The 17,768-nt window shown below is 33.3% G+C and overlaps 1 protein-coding gene across 1 annotated transcript; it reads left to right on the top strand.

The window, feature by feature from the left end:
* Positions 1-9,667: 9,667 nt before the first annotated feature.
* LOC127795314 (serine carboxypeptidase-like 18) lies at positions 9,668-14,621 on the top strand. Its single transcript, XM_052326916.1, has 14 exons — positions 9,668-10,028; positions 10,171-10,307; positions 11,383-11,459; positions 12,043-12,165; positions 12,312-12,414; positions 12,731-12,768; positions 12,866-12,967; positions 13,095-13,181; positions 13,279-13,473; positions 13,573-13,644; positions 13,732-13,850; positions 13,946-14,059; positions 14,154-14,208; positions 14,310-14,621. The coding sequence occupies exons 1-14, from the start codon at positions 9,859-9,861 to the stop codon at positions 14,391-14,393; spliced, it is 1,476 nt and encodes a 491-aa protein (XP_052182876.1). The 5' UTR covers positions 9,668-9,858; the 3' UTR covers positions 14,394-14,621.
* The last annotated feature ends 3,147 nt before the right edge of the window (positions 14,622-17,768 follow it).

Below are 17,768 nucleotides of genomic sequence, written 5' to 3'. Positions count from 1 at the left end.
TACCTATTCCCAACTCAAATCCCATATGGATCACCTAGTTATTCTAGTGCAACTTCCCTGACCATACAGTCAGGTATGGAAACCTAGGCGGCTATCCCGGCATACACATTAGCACAAGATACCCTTATATATTATTCTGGCAATATCCTTGGGAAATTACAACTACACTATCCAGACAATATTCCAAGCTGACATTCCATATGATCAACACAAAACGCATGACAATACCACATCTCACAACTCAATGTATTATATAAACAACATTTTATAAAATACAATGCACAAGTACAAAATATTTAGGGACGAACCTCTCTTATGAAACCAACTGTCACCGGTTACCGTTCGCATGCAACAAAATCATTTTACATGAAATCACAACACATTTAGATAGCAGAAACACCAAGATTTTAAGGTGGAAACACCCACAACAAATCAAGTTTTGGGGGCAAACACTCACCTCGAACGTATTCGGAATACCTCGATCCTCGTGCACGACCTCAATTTGCGTGCCAAACCTCAAACACCCATACTTGTACTCAACCTCGAGCCATGATACTCCCTAAACATCATATTTATTTAAAGGAGTATTAAAATCTATTTTTTCTTAATTTTTCATAATTTTCTCTATTTTCTCCTAGTTTTCACCTCGATAATTCCAAAATAATTATCTCCTCAAACATTTTTCCAAATTTTTCAACACAATAATTCCTAAAATAATTTAAGAAAAATACTGAAGCAAAATTCCAAAATTACCCCTAGCCTACGCGCCTTGCGCGTGAAAGGTGGCGTATGCAGTCACGCGCCGATCTTCTTCCTCAAATCCGACAGCCGATGACTGTTCCGATGGCCGAACTAAGCATACCAATTCGATCTAGATGGCACCCTTGGTTGCCCAAAAACTCATCGAAAAATGCCCCAAATGGGCAGTTGCAGGTCAGCCTTGGCGGTCCACCTCCCATCTTCGGCCAAGCTTCAAATAGCCTCCAAACCCGATGAAAACCCTCCCTAAAACTCCAGAACTCTTCCCCTTGATGCAAGGATCAAAAACCCCTTATCAACTCTCTCAAAAACACTCCAAATCTCGACCAATTTGTGTGTTAATTCTCGAAACCCTTGGCCTCCTTTTATAGCAAAAAATCGGCCACATCTCGATTAATCAACGGCCAAGGCTTGGCCTCCAAGCATCCCTCCATCGTATACTACCTCGCCCAAGCCCTACCTCGGCCATCCCATTGCCGAAAATGGCTCCACGTGCGACGACCATTTTCTTGCAATGTTCACACTACAGTTTGGTTTATTATACTTTAGCTCCCCTTGTTTCTTCAAATGCCATTTCGACCATTTCCCTAACACCCCTGATCTTTCCAATACCACCATTAAGGCCCACAAGTTTTGTACTTTTCATTTCACCTTTGAATTTTTCGAAAAACTATCATTTTAATCTCCCTCGCGTAAAATTAGTAAATTATATTTTGGCCTGATTGATTGTTTTGATCCTAATTCCCTTCGTTTCAACTCGAAATCGTGCAAGGGTTGTTTTACATATAAAATATTGATCCTCAAAACACTACATCGACTTTTCAGAAGTTTCCTATGTCGATTCGATTTTCTCAGTCTGTTCCATAGTTGTACCAAAAATCGTTCACAATCCAATTTCTTATGACACCTAAAATTATGCCTCGAATCACTCGTCGATACTATTCCATTTTCCTTAAACATCTAGGGTTCGGGGTACTCCCTTCAGTTGATTCGGTTGCTTAAGACTATGCTACTGTACCCTATAGCCTCATTCTTTTGAAAATTCCATTTATACCCTTCATAAAATGCCATTATAATCTCAAGAATATCCCGGGTATTACATAACTCATTAATACGTTTAAGTAATCTGGATCGAGTTTCAACCACAATGTCTTGAGCACTTGGCAATGTTTCAAAATCTCCAACTATTAAAGCAGCAACTTCTTTAACATCAGGCATGTTATATCTTCTACCATCCCCGTCCCTCTTACCAATGAGTTTCAACTGAACATTTCGAACTTCACCTTGACATATCCTTTCTGTCACCATTCTAAAAGATTGCATAAGAACATTATGCATATCAAGCATTTATTTTAGATCAAACACGATATCCTCATGCAAAGTGTGACCAACTGCTGATCTTCTGCACAATAAAAAAATTGATTTTTATTTTATAAAACAGGATCTTGACGTATTCATATAGTAAACAATTAAAATAAAAAATATCATTGCACATTAAAAATGCATACCTTACTGATCGGATTATGTTTTCCACTTCATTCTCCACATCATAAATGTAAAGTTGAGCAAATTTAGGAGTCGAACCTTCTACAGGCAATAAACTCCCAATAGAATGGTAATTCTCTCCGTGTAAAATGAAAACAAGAGCAGATCTTCCATCGTTGATTCGAGAATCTATCTTCCCTCTCATAGATATAAAAGAAAACATCATGTTGTATAATAAGATGTTTTCACGAAAATGTCTGTTTCACTCATCATGGTCATATAACAAATCTTTAAATACATGTGGGGGATCAGGCATACGTGGAAGCACAACCTTTCCATGAGTGAAACACAAAGAGAACTTTGGGGACTCACGTGTTTTATAACGTTTATCCAATCTTTCCTCAAACCAAAAAATTGCCATACAAAACTCGTACTTAAAAGTCGGATCTCCAAAATCTTCATATTTTGATGAAAAAATTGTCAAGAAAAATTATTTAATAAAAAATTCCAAATTTGTTCGGTACTAAATTTTGTAAATAATATTTCTATAAATGGAAATATAATAAAATTATTGTTATTTGGCTAAGGCATTATTCATATATGTTGCAATTATAAATTACAAATTACAAGTAATCAAAATCTATTATAAAACTAATTTATTTATCAAAATAATTTTGTGCAGTTTGATACTTGTCATATGTAAATCAGCGTAATATTATGACACATAAAACATCAAAATAATTTTATTATTTATGTAGTGCATTTAAAAAACCAATATTACACTTAATACAAATTCATGAAATATTATGGTTATAATTAAGAAATTTAATACATTATTAAATTAAAAGTCAAGACCCAATTAATTAAGAAAATTGTAAATTATAGATTGTCGTAATAAATTATATAAATATAAATATAGTTGTCACTTTTATGCGGTAACAATAGTCATACTTGAGACATGAAAATAATTTATTATTGTAGCATCTTTAATTTTATGTTATTTTTGGATTATAAGATGAAAAAAACAGGTTGTATACACACATCTATGAATGAAATAATATATATATATATATATATCTTACGAAATAACGAAGATAAAACAAAATTGTAATATTACCTGAGTATGGCAACAATGGAGTGGTAATAATTTAATCATATGTAGTTATGCTCGATATGGATTGTAAAGTAGATTTTATTCAAACTGTGTGTTTTCCCAACCCCAGCAAACGCAACGATCTACTCCCACAATGTTCATTTGATGGTATGCCACATGTTGAATGTTGCGTAAACTAACTCCCAAACATTTGATGTCTAATATCTGAGAGAAATAAATTTAATTAGATTTTGTGAACAAAAATTATTGATTAAGAATTTTATTTTTCTTCCATTCAAAATATATAGTACCATTTGTTATGTTGGGGATTGGCCTCCGTTGTTCATTCAATTGGCATAGACTTGCTTTTCCTGAATGCGACATAGGTTGAGAAAGAGCTGAGTCGATTTGGGGCGTGCATTGGCGTACGAAAGTCTGAAAGAATTAAAATACCAAAAATTTAAGATGAGAATAATTTGATGTTTTTATGTTTTATATTCTGACACAATAAGAAATTTACAATCAGTTTTGCAAGTCACTTATTTTTTTTTCTGCTTAGAATAGAATAGAAGAATTAACATCGTTGTTGAATAAATACAATGACACTAAATTGCCTCTAATTTTAATAACAATATAGGTCAAAATTTCTTCAAAAAAATAACAGTAGACTAAAAATGTTAAATTGTTAATTTTGGTATAGCTTACCTTGTTGAATGGCATTATGCAAGCGAATCCTCTTTGTGGCCTGATGAACACCGTCTTCGATGTTCCCTTGACTGCTTATATAACTTTCCATGTGAATGAAATGTTATTTTTTCTTGTTGTTTTGTATGAAGTACAACAAAAAACAATGAATAAGGAGAGTACGATATAGAACTGATGATGCAAAAAGAAGAAGCAACAGCCTTTGTATGTAAATGAATTGGAATTTATAAACTATTAAAGATTTAGGTCTTAATTTTTGTAGTATGCATAGAATACTAAAAGTTCTCAACTAAGTTAATTACTGTAACACTTAAAACAATTATTTATTAGAGAGTAATGGTATTAAATAATTGTGTTTTGCATTAACCTAGAAAAAGTAGATAGTTGGGTTTGTTAAATCGAAGAGTCTTGGATATTAATAAATAGCTATTTTATTTGGAACAATGCAAAAAAGTTGTCCATTTACTAAACATTATTTGAGTTTATACATGTCACGTATTAATAACCCAACTACTCAAGAGATTAATTGGGTTTTATTAATATGTTATGCATGCTTATGCTTATATTATTAACATGTATTGTTAATTATGTTATATTAACATGTTATTAGTTAGATTATATTTAAAATATTATAGCTTTTTTAATATGTTATACGTTCTAATAAGGTTTTATTAGGATGATGGATATTTGTTAATTGCGCGATAATATAGAATAATTATTCATTAAAGTGCTTAAAGTGTTTTAATTTGAACATAAAATAATTTGTAAAGGGATCTCAATTTGAACGTAGACATTTCTGTATTGTAAAAATACATTTATTTGCGTTAATTACATTAATTAAAATGTTATGTCGCATGGTTACATTAATGACCATGTTATGTTAATTATATTATAATAACATGTTATATTTGTTATTCTATATTATTATAGAATATTTGAACAATATTTACTAAAGTGAATGAATTATATTTGTGTTGCCCTTGTAGAATAATTGTGTATCTATGTGACATGATGTGAAAAAAAGGTTAAACTTCCTTATCAAAATAAGGTTCATAAGTAACATAGGGCATAAGTAATAGAGGGAAGAAAGTATCATTTGGATAAGAGTACAATTCATTAAACATCAATATCAAAAGTCATATGTTAAAGACATAACCAAGGAACTTAAAAAAACAACAAGAAAATATTAAAAATGTCGAAGTAATAATAATATAACAACTCAATTCTTTTCAACTTTAACTTTCTTCAGTTTCGTAGAAGATAGCGTTGTTGAACCGCAGTCATTTTCATTGACTTGTGTTTTGCCAATAGTGTCCTTTGTAGCCTTCCTTAGTGTTTGTTAGGAGACATTACCTCATTATCTGAAATCAAATCCTATTCAGTGGTATTTGTTTCATTGTTTCCATTCTCACTATCATCGCTTATGTTGACGATATGATCAGTTGATTTAAATCTTTTGATTAAATCAACATCCTTTGAAACACTCGCCACTGTATAAATACTATCTTGCTTGTCAAGATTTTTTTGGTTCACATTTATTTTGAAAAAGTATTCTTAACCAACAATGCACTCGATTTTCGTGGGAATCATTTTGGTCAATATCATTTCCAATCGCGTCCTATGAAGCATGAAAAAAAAATGTTAAGTAACACATGAAACAACTTTATAATATTTTTGTAAAAAGTGAAATATTTTATCTTGACAATTTTGTCTTTTAACTCTCGAGTTGTTTTTCCAATCAACTCACGGGACTGGGTGTCCCAAAGAATTAACATAACACACTTTGTTCCATCCACAACGTTAATATTAAGCTTGTAACGAATTTCCCCATTGCAGTACTCCTTATAGTGAATACAGTAACACTTTTCGTCTTCCTCCTTAACTTTTCGAACACACTTCTTGCAACTCATGAAATACCATCCCCTTTTTGGAATTATTGCAGAGATCACACACAGCACCTAAACATATTCTGCCTATAATCGAAATGTAACAAATAAATAAATTTCTGATTTAGATTAAATGGAATTGTAAATCATTAAGGCATGAATAAAAAAAATACTAACATTTAAACTAATTACCTGATCATTCCCAACAATTTGTTGTAGAGTTCTAACCTTGAACATTTCAGTTTCAATTTCCTCTGTGATAGTTGGCTTGGACAATGCTGAAATCTGACTAATTTGCATCGACTGCTCTTGGCCCAAAGATAGGCTGGATTTTGAAATTATTAGAAATTCATTAGGTATCTACTTGAATGTTTAATTAAGCATAGACATTGAATGGTAGTCTAGGTTTAATTTCAATTTGATATGTAATTTTTTAAAAACAAAAGCTAATTGTACATTACACCTATTTTTGAATTTCGTGATCTCTAGAATATTGGCGTTAACATAAAGTTTTGTTGTGTTAAACGTGTTTAAGATTCCGATTGTTCCTGCACAAAAAGAAATTATTTGTATCAGTATAAACTGTCAAAATTGATTCATTTTCGGTTTGTTATTGTATTAAAAAAAATTGTAAATAATTTAGGAATGACCTTTGAAATATTTGGTCTTGCACAACTGTACGGTTCCTTATTGTATTAAAAAAAAATCTTAAATAGTTTAGAAAACGAACATTTGAAATATTTGGATTTGCAAAACTTCATGGTTTGTTATTGTATTAAAAAAATCTTAAATAGTTTAGGAAATGGACCTTTGAAATATTTGGTCTTGCAAAACAGCACGATGACAATCAACGCCTCATTTCGATCACCTTACAGATGTTGCATCTCGTCTGCGTAGGCCTCTCAAAAAGTGCATGATAGTTGATTTTTACTATAAAGAACATAACTAATAAATAATTAGTTTGATTAAAAAATTTATATATTTACAGTTTGTAGAATAGAAAGTAGTACATACTCTAGATCTTGAAGTACAACTTCCAAATTTCTGTTGCCTTTTCTCGCGGTGGAATTTTGCATGTTTGAGTTGTTGAACTCCACAACGTGTCCAATTACATCTGAAACAAAAAATTAATGATTAGTGATCGAAGATATTAGTGGTATATGAGAAAGTGTCTTTACCAAACAGTAGTGTTTGATCGGAATGAGGCAAATCCTTTATCTCCAAAAATGTCTTAAAACTGAAAATAGTTGCTAGAAAATGAATGTCATTTGTAGGTCCGACATAAGTTCTATTGTTGAAAATAAGATGGTAATCGTGATCGGTAACTGGGTATACTCCTTTGTTTATGAAATATAATCCGTTTTCTTCGATTAAGTTTTCAAAATTTTGAATCAAAAAATCTTTTATTGTTGCATGCATCCATGTCTCCTGCATCAAGAACACGATAAACAAATCATTCCAATGATTTGAAAAATTTTAGAAAGAAGAAATTAAAATTTAAAAATTTTGATAAATAACATACAAAGATTGAATACAGAAAAAATACCTTTTGTCAATAAAAACATATTAAAGGTTTTTTTCCACACCTTCCATAGGGAGAAATTGTCCATTTATAGGCGCATCGGACTCATATACGCCAATCTCCTCGATTTTTGTTAATATATTTCAGTAAGGTAAAGCAAGGAGCCATAACGTGAAATGAAACGGGAGACAAAATATTACAGTTCCGAAGTATTTTTTTTTCTAATTTACCGAGTATTTTTTCTGAGTGCATATATATATATATAGGGTTGAGTTGTTGCTTTGGTAAATATTTTGAATTGGTTAAAGACAGTGAGTTTTCCAAAGTATATAGATACTAGTGATTTAGTTTTTCGGTGGGACACAAATTATTGGGGATACAAATCAAATTCATGGAAACAAAATAAATTAACGCAGGCATTAAACGGTGTATACGATCACAGTGTCAAATGCGTAATCGGTGTTGCAGACTGTATTTGGAAAAAAAAAAGGGGTAAAAATTTAAAAATGCGTGCATTAAATGCAATGTTTAATAGTGACCAATGTGAAATCAGTGGTAAAAAAAAAAAAAAAACTTTAGGAATGGAGTTTTGAATTGGTTAAAGACGGTGAGTTTTCCAAAATATATAGAGACTAGTGATTTAGTTTTTCTGTGAAACACAAATTATTGGAGATACAAATTAAATTCATCGGGAAAAAATAAATTAACGCAGGCATTAAATGGTGTATACGATCACAGTGTTAAACGTGTAATCAGTGTTGCAGACTGTATTTGGAAAAAAAAGGCAAAAAAAAAAAAAGAATGGATAAAAATTTAAAAATGCATGTATTAAATGTAATGTTCACTAGTGCCCAATGTGAAATCGGTAATGTAAAATGTATTTGCTACAAAAAAAAAAAAAAAAACTTTAAGAATGGAGTTTAGTAAGGAAAAAAAGTGTTAGTGGGACTCATGTATCTCAACAACTTTATATAATATAATAATAATAATAATAATAGATAGATAGATAATAGATGCCATCCGACATGATTGATGATCATCATCAGTTGACGTGGCATGGATCTCACTTATTAATTATTAATAAAAAGGGAGAGAGTCCGTGAGAGAGTGTGTGTGGAGGGGAGGGAGGGAGGGGAGGAGGGGGGTGGCCTGGTCAGGGAAAGCAGAATGCAAAAAAGTATTAAATTTTTTTTAGTTATTTTTATTTATATATATATATATTTAATTATCTTACATCTCCATATTTATTTATAAAATACATTCATTAATTATCAAAATATATTATTTATATACATAAATAAAAAATTCATCTTCAATCTAAATAAATAATATTATTTTTAATGTTATGTTTTTCAAATTTTTCATACCAATAAACTATGGCTTAGGTGATTTTAAGTACATAGTGATTAAGTCTTGGGAATACCTTATAAATTGCTCAAACCAAGGATTACACACTCCTCTTTTTATCTCATTAATTAAATACGTTAAATTAATTAAATATTTAAATTATAAAATTAAATAATAATATATTTATAATACATTTTCTCTCATAGTGAATATTAATTTTATTTTTCTTTTATTTGAAACAGCTTTCTGATTTTTTCTCCATGAGTCTCCAAATTTTGTGCGGTGGCTGAATCCCAATTGCGAAAGCTCTCCTCTTCTTCTCCTGACTCCTCGCACTTCTCTCTACTTCTTCTTCTTCTCACTCCACGCATTCCTCTTTGTTTCTTCTTTTTCTTCTCTCATTTCTCTTCATTTTTCTTTCTTTATCTCTTTTACGAAAGCTCTGTAAATCACCTATTTTGTAAAATTCGATCTTTGGATCTTCACATTATCACCATGAAATCAATCCCGATCTATAACAAGATAAGTTTTTTAGTTTTATTAGTTTTACTTTTAACATAAATTCATGAAATATTTATGTATATACGCGTTATTTTATAGATAAATATGGAGATGTAAGATAATTAAATATAAATATATGTAAAAAAAGTAAAAATAAGTAAAAAAAATTTAACATTTTTTTGCAATCCACTTTCCCTTACCCGTCCACTGCCCTCCCACGCACCCCACTCCCCACACACTCTCTCTCACAGACTCTCTCTCCCTCTTTATTAATAAATTAATAAGTGGGATCCATGCCATAGACTGATGATGATCATCAGTCATGCCGGATAGCATTTCTCTATTATATAATACCACCCAACGTTCCACCATATATCTGAAAATCCTCAACTAACTTTGCTTTGCTCTGTCCCATCCACCTAAACACGGCCTCTGATCCTTCAAATACATCTCTGCTTTAACGCGACCTGTGATGCTTCAAAACGTAGAAGCCATCCATCACCCTATATCTCTGCGTGAACAGATCGAGAAGCAGCTGAGATCGTCGACGAGCTTGGAAAATGCAGGTGGCGACCCCAACGCCTTGCAGCTCCGGCCGGCTTCTCCTTCTCTTGGCAATTCTTGCGGCGGCGCTTCTGCTTTTCTCCGCCCAACCAGCCAGCTCCGCCGGCCAGTCAGTCAAGTACTTACCTGGTTACGACGGCGAACTTCCCTTTCACCTCCAAACTGGGTAGCCATGCATCCGCCTCCCTCTCATTTGGAGTTTATAATAATATGTTATTAATGACGTTAAAGTTAATCTAAAATTAAGAAGATAATTGATCATTATGAACTCATAAATCACTTTCAACCTCCTCACTTTATATATGCAGATACATAAGTGTTGAGGATTCAGAGTTATTCTATTACTTCATTGAGTCGGAAGGCAATCCTCTGGAGGACCCTCTGATGCTTTGGCTCACTGGAGGCCCGGGCTGTTCTTCCTTCTCTGCAATTATCTATGAGCTTGGTTAGTCTCTATATTCCTCTTTAATTGCTCTCTATCGACTATCCATTACCATTTTAGGTAATGTTTTTTATCTAACAATATTTTTTTATTAGTATTAATGGTTCATCATGCTATGGCTCTCTAAGGTTACATACAACTACATTGTATTGGGTACTTTGGATGCACGCGGCACAAAGTTAATGTTAAATAAAAAGGATTTTGACTATAATTTTGCTTGTGATGGCTTGGGGCGATGTGGTACTTGTGATTTTTCAACTTGGGACGTTTTTTATTTGACGATTTTCTGGGTTAAATGTATTAAAAAAATTAAAAGAAAAGGTCACTAAAATAATTAATGGTATAGGCCCTACAAGGTCTCTCTCTGTCTGCTACCTAAGGTCTCTCTGTTTGGTGATGATACCTTCCATTCTTCCCCACCCAGCATACCCCACGAGTGTTACTGTTAGCTGGGTTATATAATTTCAAACTCTTAAAATTTTGGGCAGTTTATTATTGTTGTTGTTATTTAGATAGAATAATAAATTTGTAAGAACAGAATACCCGTCTCAACATTTTAGTCTATGAGAAACCTATAAAAGAGGTAGCAATTAATGGGCGCAGAGTATCGTGAGCCGTTTGATATTTAAGTTAATTTGTGTGGAAGAGTGTGAGAAAATAAAAAGATTATATTTAAATAGACTTTTAGTCTTATTTCCATTAAATGAATCACCTCTTATATATTTATAAAGTTGAAATTGACATGCAAAAAAACATTCATGTCTTTTGATTTCTTTATTTTGAATTTTTAGACAAATATTGGAGATGCATTTGTCGTATTTTTGAACTCAAAAGAGATTTTTAGGAACCTCTTCTAAGGTAAGTGAGAGAGACTCTTGGGAGGGTCTCTCGAAGACAATTCTGTCTGGAAGGCCTCCCGAACTTCTCTTCTTAGATTTCTTCTTCTTTGGCCTATCTTGGTTTTGGTCTTACTTTTTTAGACATAACAATTATTATTATTAACAATAACAACATTATTTATATTTCTTGAATTAATTTATAATGTAAATAATTTTCTTTCTAATTATTTTACATGCAGGCCCGATAGAGTTTGACATTCATAATTACACTGGAGGCTTACCCAAATTGAGATATTATCCTGACGCTTGGACTAAGGTATTTGAAATTATTTTTTAAGATTTGTTAATTAAGATATAAATTAAAAAAGATAAAATATGAAAAATATTCTAAATTTTTTTCATTTCTAATATGTTTGTTAAACTTATCTAGCGACCCTTAAAAAAGAAGTCACGTGATTGCTTATTTAAATTTTTTCAGATATACTTATCTCTCTCACCCTCAAAATAAATATATTTTGGTTCTTACATATAAGTATTTTAAAAAATTTAACAAATAGTATGATAAAAATTTTAGAATATTTTTTAGTTTTATCTTGATTATTCCATATTTTAATCTAAAAAGTATTATAACTTTATTTTAATACAATCTTATCTTACTTATTTTAACAAAACTACCTTAGAAGAGAAAAGATTTACAAGTATTATGTGATCAACATCGTCGTAATAGCATTTTTGCACTTATAAATAATTGCCAATTTGCTTTCAAAAATATAATAATTAACCCATTACACTATTTTACTCAAATTTGACATTTGCGATGACATCCTCCAATACATTTTCATTAATATGACATATAATATAAAGTATCATCACAAATGTTAAATTTATGACCACGACAGACTAGCAGTATAATATTTCTAGATCAACCGGTAGGCAGTGGATTTTCCTATTCAAGAACCCAAGAAGGTTGGCCATCCTCGGATTCGAAGTCGTCCGAACAATCCTATGAGTTCCTCAAAAAGGTACCAAAAAAACATTTATAATCATATGTGTGGTTTCATGTATCTTATATTATATGTCATATTAATATATAATATTTTTATTTAGATAGTCAAATTTCAATTTTACTAATTAGATTTTCTTTTCCGGTGGTGAAATTCAAATGCAGTGGCTTGAAGAAAACCCACAATATCTCAAAGTTCAACTATTCGTGGGTGGTGACTCTTATGGTGGGAAAATTGTTCCATTAGTCACCAAACTAATCGCAGATGGTAAAAGCTGTAACAAAAATATTATTTGAACATTTATTTATGACACTTTCAATAAGACAATGATTGAAAAATTCAGAGGGTTTTCAAACCCAATTGAGGTGTCAAATTTTTATTAATTTAATAAATATTAAATGCTAAATGATAAAATTTACTAAATATGATACATTCAAGTTTGTAATGATTAATATGGTAACTATCACAAAAGTGTCACAAATAAGTGTCGAAATAATCGTTTAAATATATATATATATATATATATATGTTTGGCCTAAACGTCACACTCTCAAGCTTGATATTCTGTTTTATATTCTTGAAGGGAATAAAAATGGCAGTACTCCATACCTGAACCTAAGGGTAGGTATATAGTTTTGCTAAAAGTGATATTTTCATTTTTTAAATTAAATTCTGAATGAGGTTTAATACTATGAATATGAATGAATGAACATATCAGGGGATGGTGCTTGGGAGCCCCAGAACTGATTCCATCATTGATGAGAACTCCAAAGTAGTATTTGCTCACAGGATGGCCCTTATCTCAGATGAGATCTATGAGGTATTTATTTTAAACCATTCTTCCCCTTTCATATTCGGTCTATATATTCAGTTTGAACTGAATCGACCGAATGCTTACCCTAATTACAAAAAGTCTTTTAAGTGCAATTAACATATGATGTTTGCAGAACGCCAAGGAAGCTTGCAACGGGAGCTACTCAAATGCAGCCCCAAATAACACAGCCTGTCATCTTGCCATCAGCGAGATAACAAGGGTGAGAGAACTCAGAGAAGGCAACTATATATACAAACATATATATATATATATGGGATCTATTTGAATAAGCCTGTGGATGGTTGGTTTGATGGCAGTGCCTTAGGGATCTATATCGAGGTGACATTTTGCAGCCCAGATGCCTATTTTTGGCTCCTCCTCAGACCGAAAGTGACGCAATCCATGCAGAAAGAAGATCCCTTCAAGCTCAAGGTCAAGAAGAAGATGAAGATGAAGATGGCACCTTAGATTTTCTTCTCTCTCCTCCGCGCATTCCAGATCTATGGTGTCGAGTAATTCTCAATCTTCTCTGTCTCACTACACATATAATTATGAATAAAATTATATTCACTTTTGCTATGTAGAAATTAAGTTGTTTAAGTCTTGTACAGACATTTAATTACGTGCTCTCCTACGAGTGGGAAAACGACAAAGCTGTTCTGGAAGCTTTACATGTTCGACAGGTACATACCCTTTACTTATGAATTAGTTCTAATTAATATTATAAATAACGAATTCATTTTACTTAAATATATATGATATGATGTAAGGGAACTGTGGCGTATTGGACGAGATGTAACTTCAGCATATCATACACCAAAGACATACACAGTATTATCCCTGTTCATGAGTATCTCAAAACCATAGCTTTGCAAGTTCTGGTGGCAAGGTAACCCGATTTTTTTGAGTATATGTATTGGTTAAACTCATCATCTAACACGCATAATACATACATTGATTACGCTTCTTTGATTCTCTTAATAGCGGCGACCGTGACATGGTTGTTCCATTTGTGGGCACCGTCAAATGGATCAAAGCCCTAAATCTGTCGGTTAGTGAGTACTGGAGACCGTGGTTTTTAGATGGCCAAGTCCAAGGGTAATTAGTGGTTTATATTACAAGCTTTTTAATTTGCTAATTTTAGTATTAAACGTAGCTTTGAATCACTAAACGTGCCTATTTGTGGATGCAGATACACAGAAAAATTTAACAAAAATGGATATTACTTGACATATGTAACTGTAAAGGTAATTAATTAAGGGAATTAGCTTAAATTTGATTAAAACATTGGAATTAAAGAAATGAGAAAATTTACAAGATTTTTTGTGGGGTGTGTTGGGTTGAACAGGGGGCAGGTCACACGGCTCCTGAGTACAATCGGAAGCAAGTTTATCACTTACTCGACAGGTGGATTCATTACTATCCTGTTTAGCCAGACGAAGGGGAAACAACCCTCTGGTCATTAAGGCCTTAATTAATTAGTGATTAGTCTTCCTCTCTTGTCGTGTTCTTCGTCCAAATAAGCAAGTATTGGTTTTGCCAATGCACCAGACATTAAGTGTAATAATTATGCATTTCATCATTAATTTCTGAGCTAAGCTAAGCTAGCTAGCTACTTTAATTGTGCACCCTAGTATTTTGTTTAATAAATTTGATTAATTGAGCTATTAATGCCTCTTGTGGGAAATTAATTAATTATGATGGCTTACAAAGACTTAATTTCAGTGGTACCATGCCAACATTGTATCCGGATCCCATTGCCCAAAATCTAGATGGCCAAATATATATTCTTTTGTCTCTAAATTTTTATATATTTTTTTTATAAAATCTTAAACTTTTTGAGTTTTCAAATATGCCCCTAAACTTGTAAAATCATTATGTTTAAACACTTTTTAAACATTTGCAACACATACATGTCCTTTGAGTGCTTGAGAGGCAAAAATTAATTGACCAACATAAAATAAAAAGGCAGGTGGGCTGGGCTCGACCTAGTGGACTGGCCCAATCTCTTGAAATCCAACAAACCTAAGGCTGAGGCCCTCAAAATAAGGTTGCACATTGCTAAGAGTCGCTCTCAGACCACGGGGACCTAGCGATTTCAGACCCCGGAGACCAAGCGAGCTCAGACCGCGGGACCAAGTTGTAATACCTAAGAAATTGGGAGTATTTGAGAATAAATGTTTTATTAAAAAAATAAAATTTCGAGAAAGATTGATATATAAATAATATGGCATTAACGAGCATTTCGAGACATGATTTATGGCATCGAAAAAAATTGGATTGAAAACAATTTTCGGTACAGCTAAAATATAGTTTTGATTTGGGCTGAAAAATCGAATTATCACAAGGAACTTTCGGGAAATCAACGGAACCCCGAGGAGATTCATATTTGGTATGTAGAACAACCTTTCAGTGGTTTCAAGAAGAAACAAAAGGGTTTGTGGCCAAATTGAATATTCGGGCCAAAGTGTAATTTTTGAAAATTCCCGGTGGAGGTTGAAACGACATTATTTTTGAAATTTTGGGGGCCAAACTAAAAATTTAGAATGTAAGGGTCTCAATAGAAATGTTGGAAAACCCAAGGGCTTTGTAGAAAGGGCCAAAATGTAATTCAAAAAATATGAGGGGGTAATAGTGTAATTTTCAAAAGAGCTTGGAAGCCATGGCCAACCAAGCTCCATCCCATCACCTAATTCGGCCATGGGAGGCCCATGAAAGTGGCAAGGGACCTCGGGGCAAGGCCCTAGAACTGATCTTGGCTGACAATCGGCCTGGGCATGGTCGAAAACGGCCAAACTTTTCGATCAAAAGTGGCCGAAAAGTTAGCCATTTAAATGGAGATTTTAGGGTCACTTTTAACGGGTTTTGGACCGACTTGGGGGAGGTAGAGGCACCTAAGGGGTTGGATTAAACGGCTAAAGGCATTTCGAAGCCCGATTTTGCCTATAAATAGATAGGGTTTAGCCGAAAATTTGAAGAAGTTGGAGCTTCAAATTAACCTCTTTTTTGAATGAATTGAGGCGTCAAATTAAAGGGATTTTGTTGCCCATGAGGTGATGATCGATTCTAGAGAGTTTGAAGCATTTTCGTAGTGATTTGATGTGGCTTCGAAACTGGCCGGAGATGAAATGCGGGACGTCTGGCCGAAGCTTTGGCCGGCAAATTGACGGCGTTCCGGTGTTCCTTTCAGCCCCAGAATGGTGCTATTTGGATCGACTGGACGAGTGGAACAAAGTGGTAGAGGAAACCAGCATCGCTGATGTGCCGGCGCCAGAGAAAATGACCGGCGCGTGGCCTGTATGCGCTGGTTATCACGCGTAGACAACTCGCCAGCGCATGAAGCCGTGTCCTTACTTGGAAAAATATGAAATTTTTTTTTCCAAAAATCCTAGGAAAATGTGATCTCGGGGTTTGTGCAAAAAGTTTTAGTATTTGCCTTTTCAATTTCTCAGTTTTTGCAACGACCAGCCTCATTTTGCGTGCAAACGAAGTTTTGAGGTAAGTTCTGGAATTTTCTCTTGAAGTTCTTGGAATATTATTAATTTTTGTGGAAAAATATTGGAGAAAATAGTTAAAGATGTATTTATTTGAAATTTTAGAAGGGAAAATGGGAGAAAAATGAAGGAAAAATAAAGGAATTGAAGTATTGATGCTTTCGGTGAATAAATTTTTAGGATTGTTGTGCTCGAGATTAAGTGGTTTGTGCAACTTTTGAGGTTTGGCACGAAAATCAAGGTTGGGCAAGCAAATCGAGGCGATGCACGTTTTTTAGGTATTCCAAACTTTGTGCTGAAGGTGAGTGGTTTTTCCCCGAAAGTTTATTTATGTTATGCTTTGCCTATGTCGAGCAGGATAGTCATGAAAATGGCTATATTATAAGTATTATATGATCATTTTGTTATATTTGTTCATATATTACTGCATGGGAAGTCGTGATTTTCATATGGCATGATATTATTGGCATATTGATACTTGTGCATGGGAGTGGGATATCGCCCCGATAGTGTAGCCGTCATTTCCCAAGGACAATTGATGGAACAACGTTAAGATTATCCTGCAAATGGGTCGGGATTCTGCCCAGAGTTCCATGTTGGGCTGGACCTGAGAAGTTATACTAGGGCAAATGATTGTTCATGTATTTGCATAATGCATTCATGTATTTGTTCTTAAACCCTTACTAAAAGATTCATTTTCTAATTGGGTTATATCCCTAAAACATTCGAACGTTCCAGATAGGACTTGCAGCTTAGACAAGGAAGTGGTGGAGATGTGACAGCATGTGATGACGTGTCTGATGGATTCAGCATGTGGTTTCGCTATATTGCATCATAAAGAGACAGATATGCTTTAATCTTATGTTCTGTTGAGGATTAGACTTGTAAGATATAAGTACATTATGTATTATTGTTCGAGGTATTTAGTTGTTATCTCTAATAAATGAGTCTCCATGTATTTAAGTATTGACGACATGGTTATGGTACGATTTTCCATATTATGAATAAAGTGAATTCGTTATGTACCATTTCAGCTTTCGATTATTGCTTCCGCATTCATTAAAAAAAATCAGAGTTTTAGTGACGGAATTTTCTATCGCTTAAGCACCAAAATTCAATGCTAAAAAATTTAGCGATGGATTTAGTGACGGGGGCCTCCCCGTCGCTAAATATGGTGTTGTTAAATTTTAGCAACGGAAGCAATTTTGCGACAGAATTAGCAACGGGTGTCCTACTCATCGCTGATCAGCAATAGGTAAGACGCCCGTCACTGATCAGCGAAAAGAAGACGCCCATCGCTGATCAGTAACGGG

The sequence above is a fragment of the Diospyros lotus genome, chromosome 2 (genome assembly GCF_014633365.1).
Source record: "Diospyros lotus cultivar Yz01 chromosome 2, ASM1463336v1, whole genome shotgun sequence".
In the NCBI taxonomy this organism is placed as follows: Eukaryota; Viridiplantae; Streptophyta; class Magnoliopsida; order Ericales; family Ebenaceae; genus Diospyros; species Diospyros lotus.
This window is presented reverse-complemented; position numbering and strand designations above follow the sequence as displayed.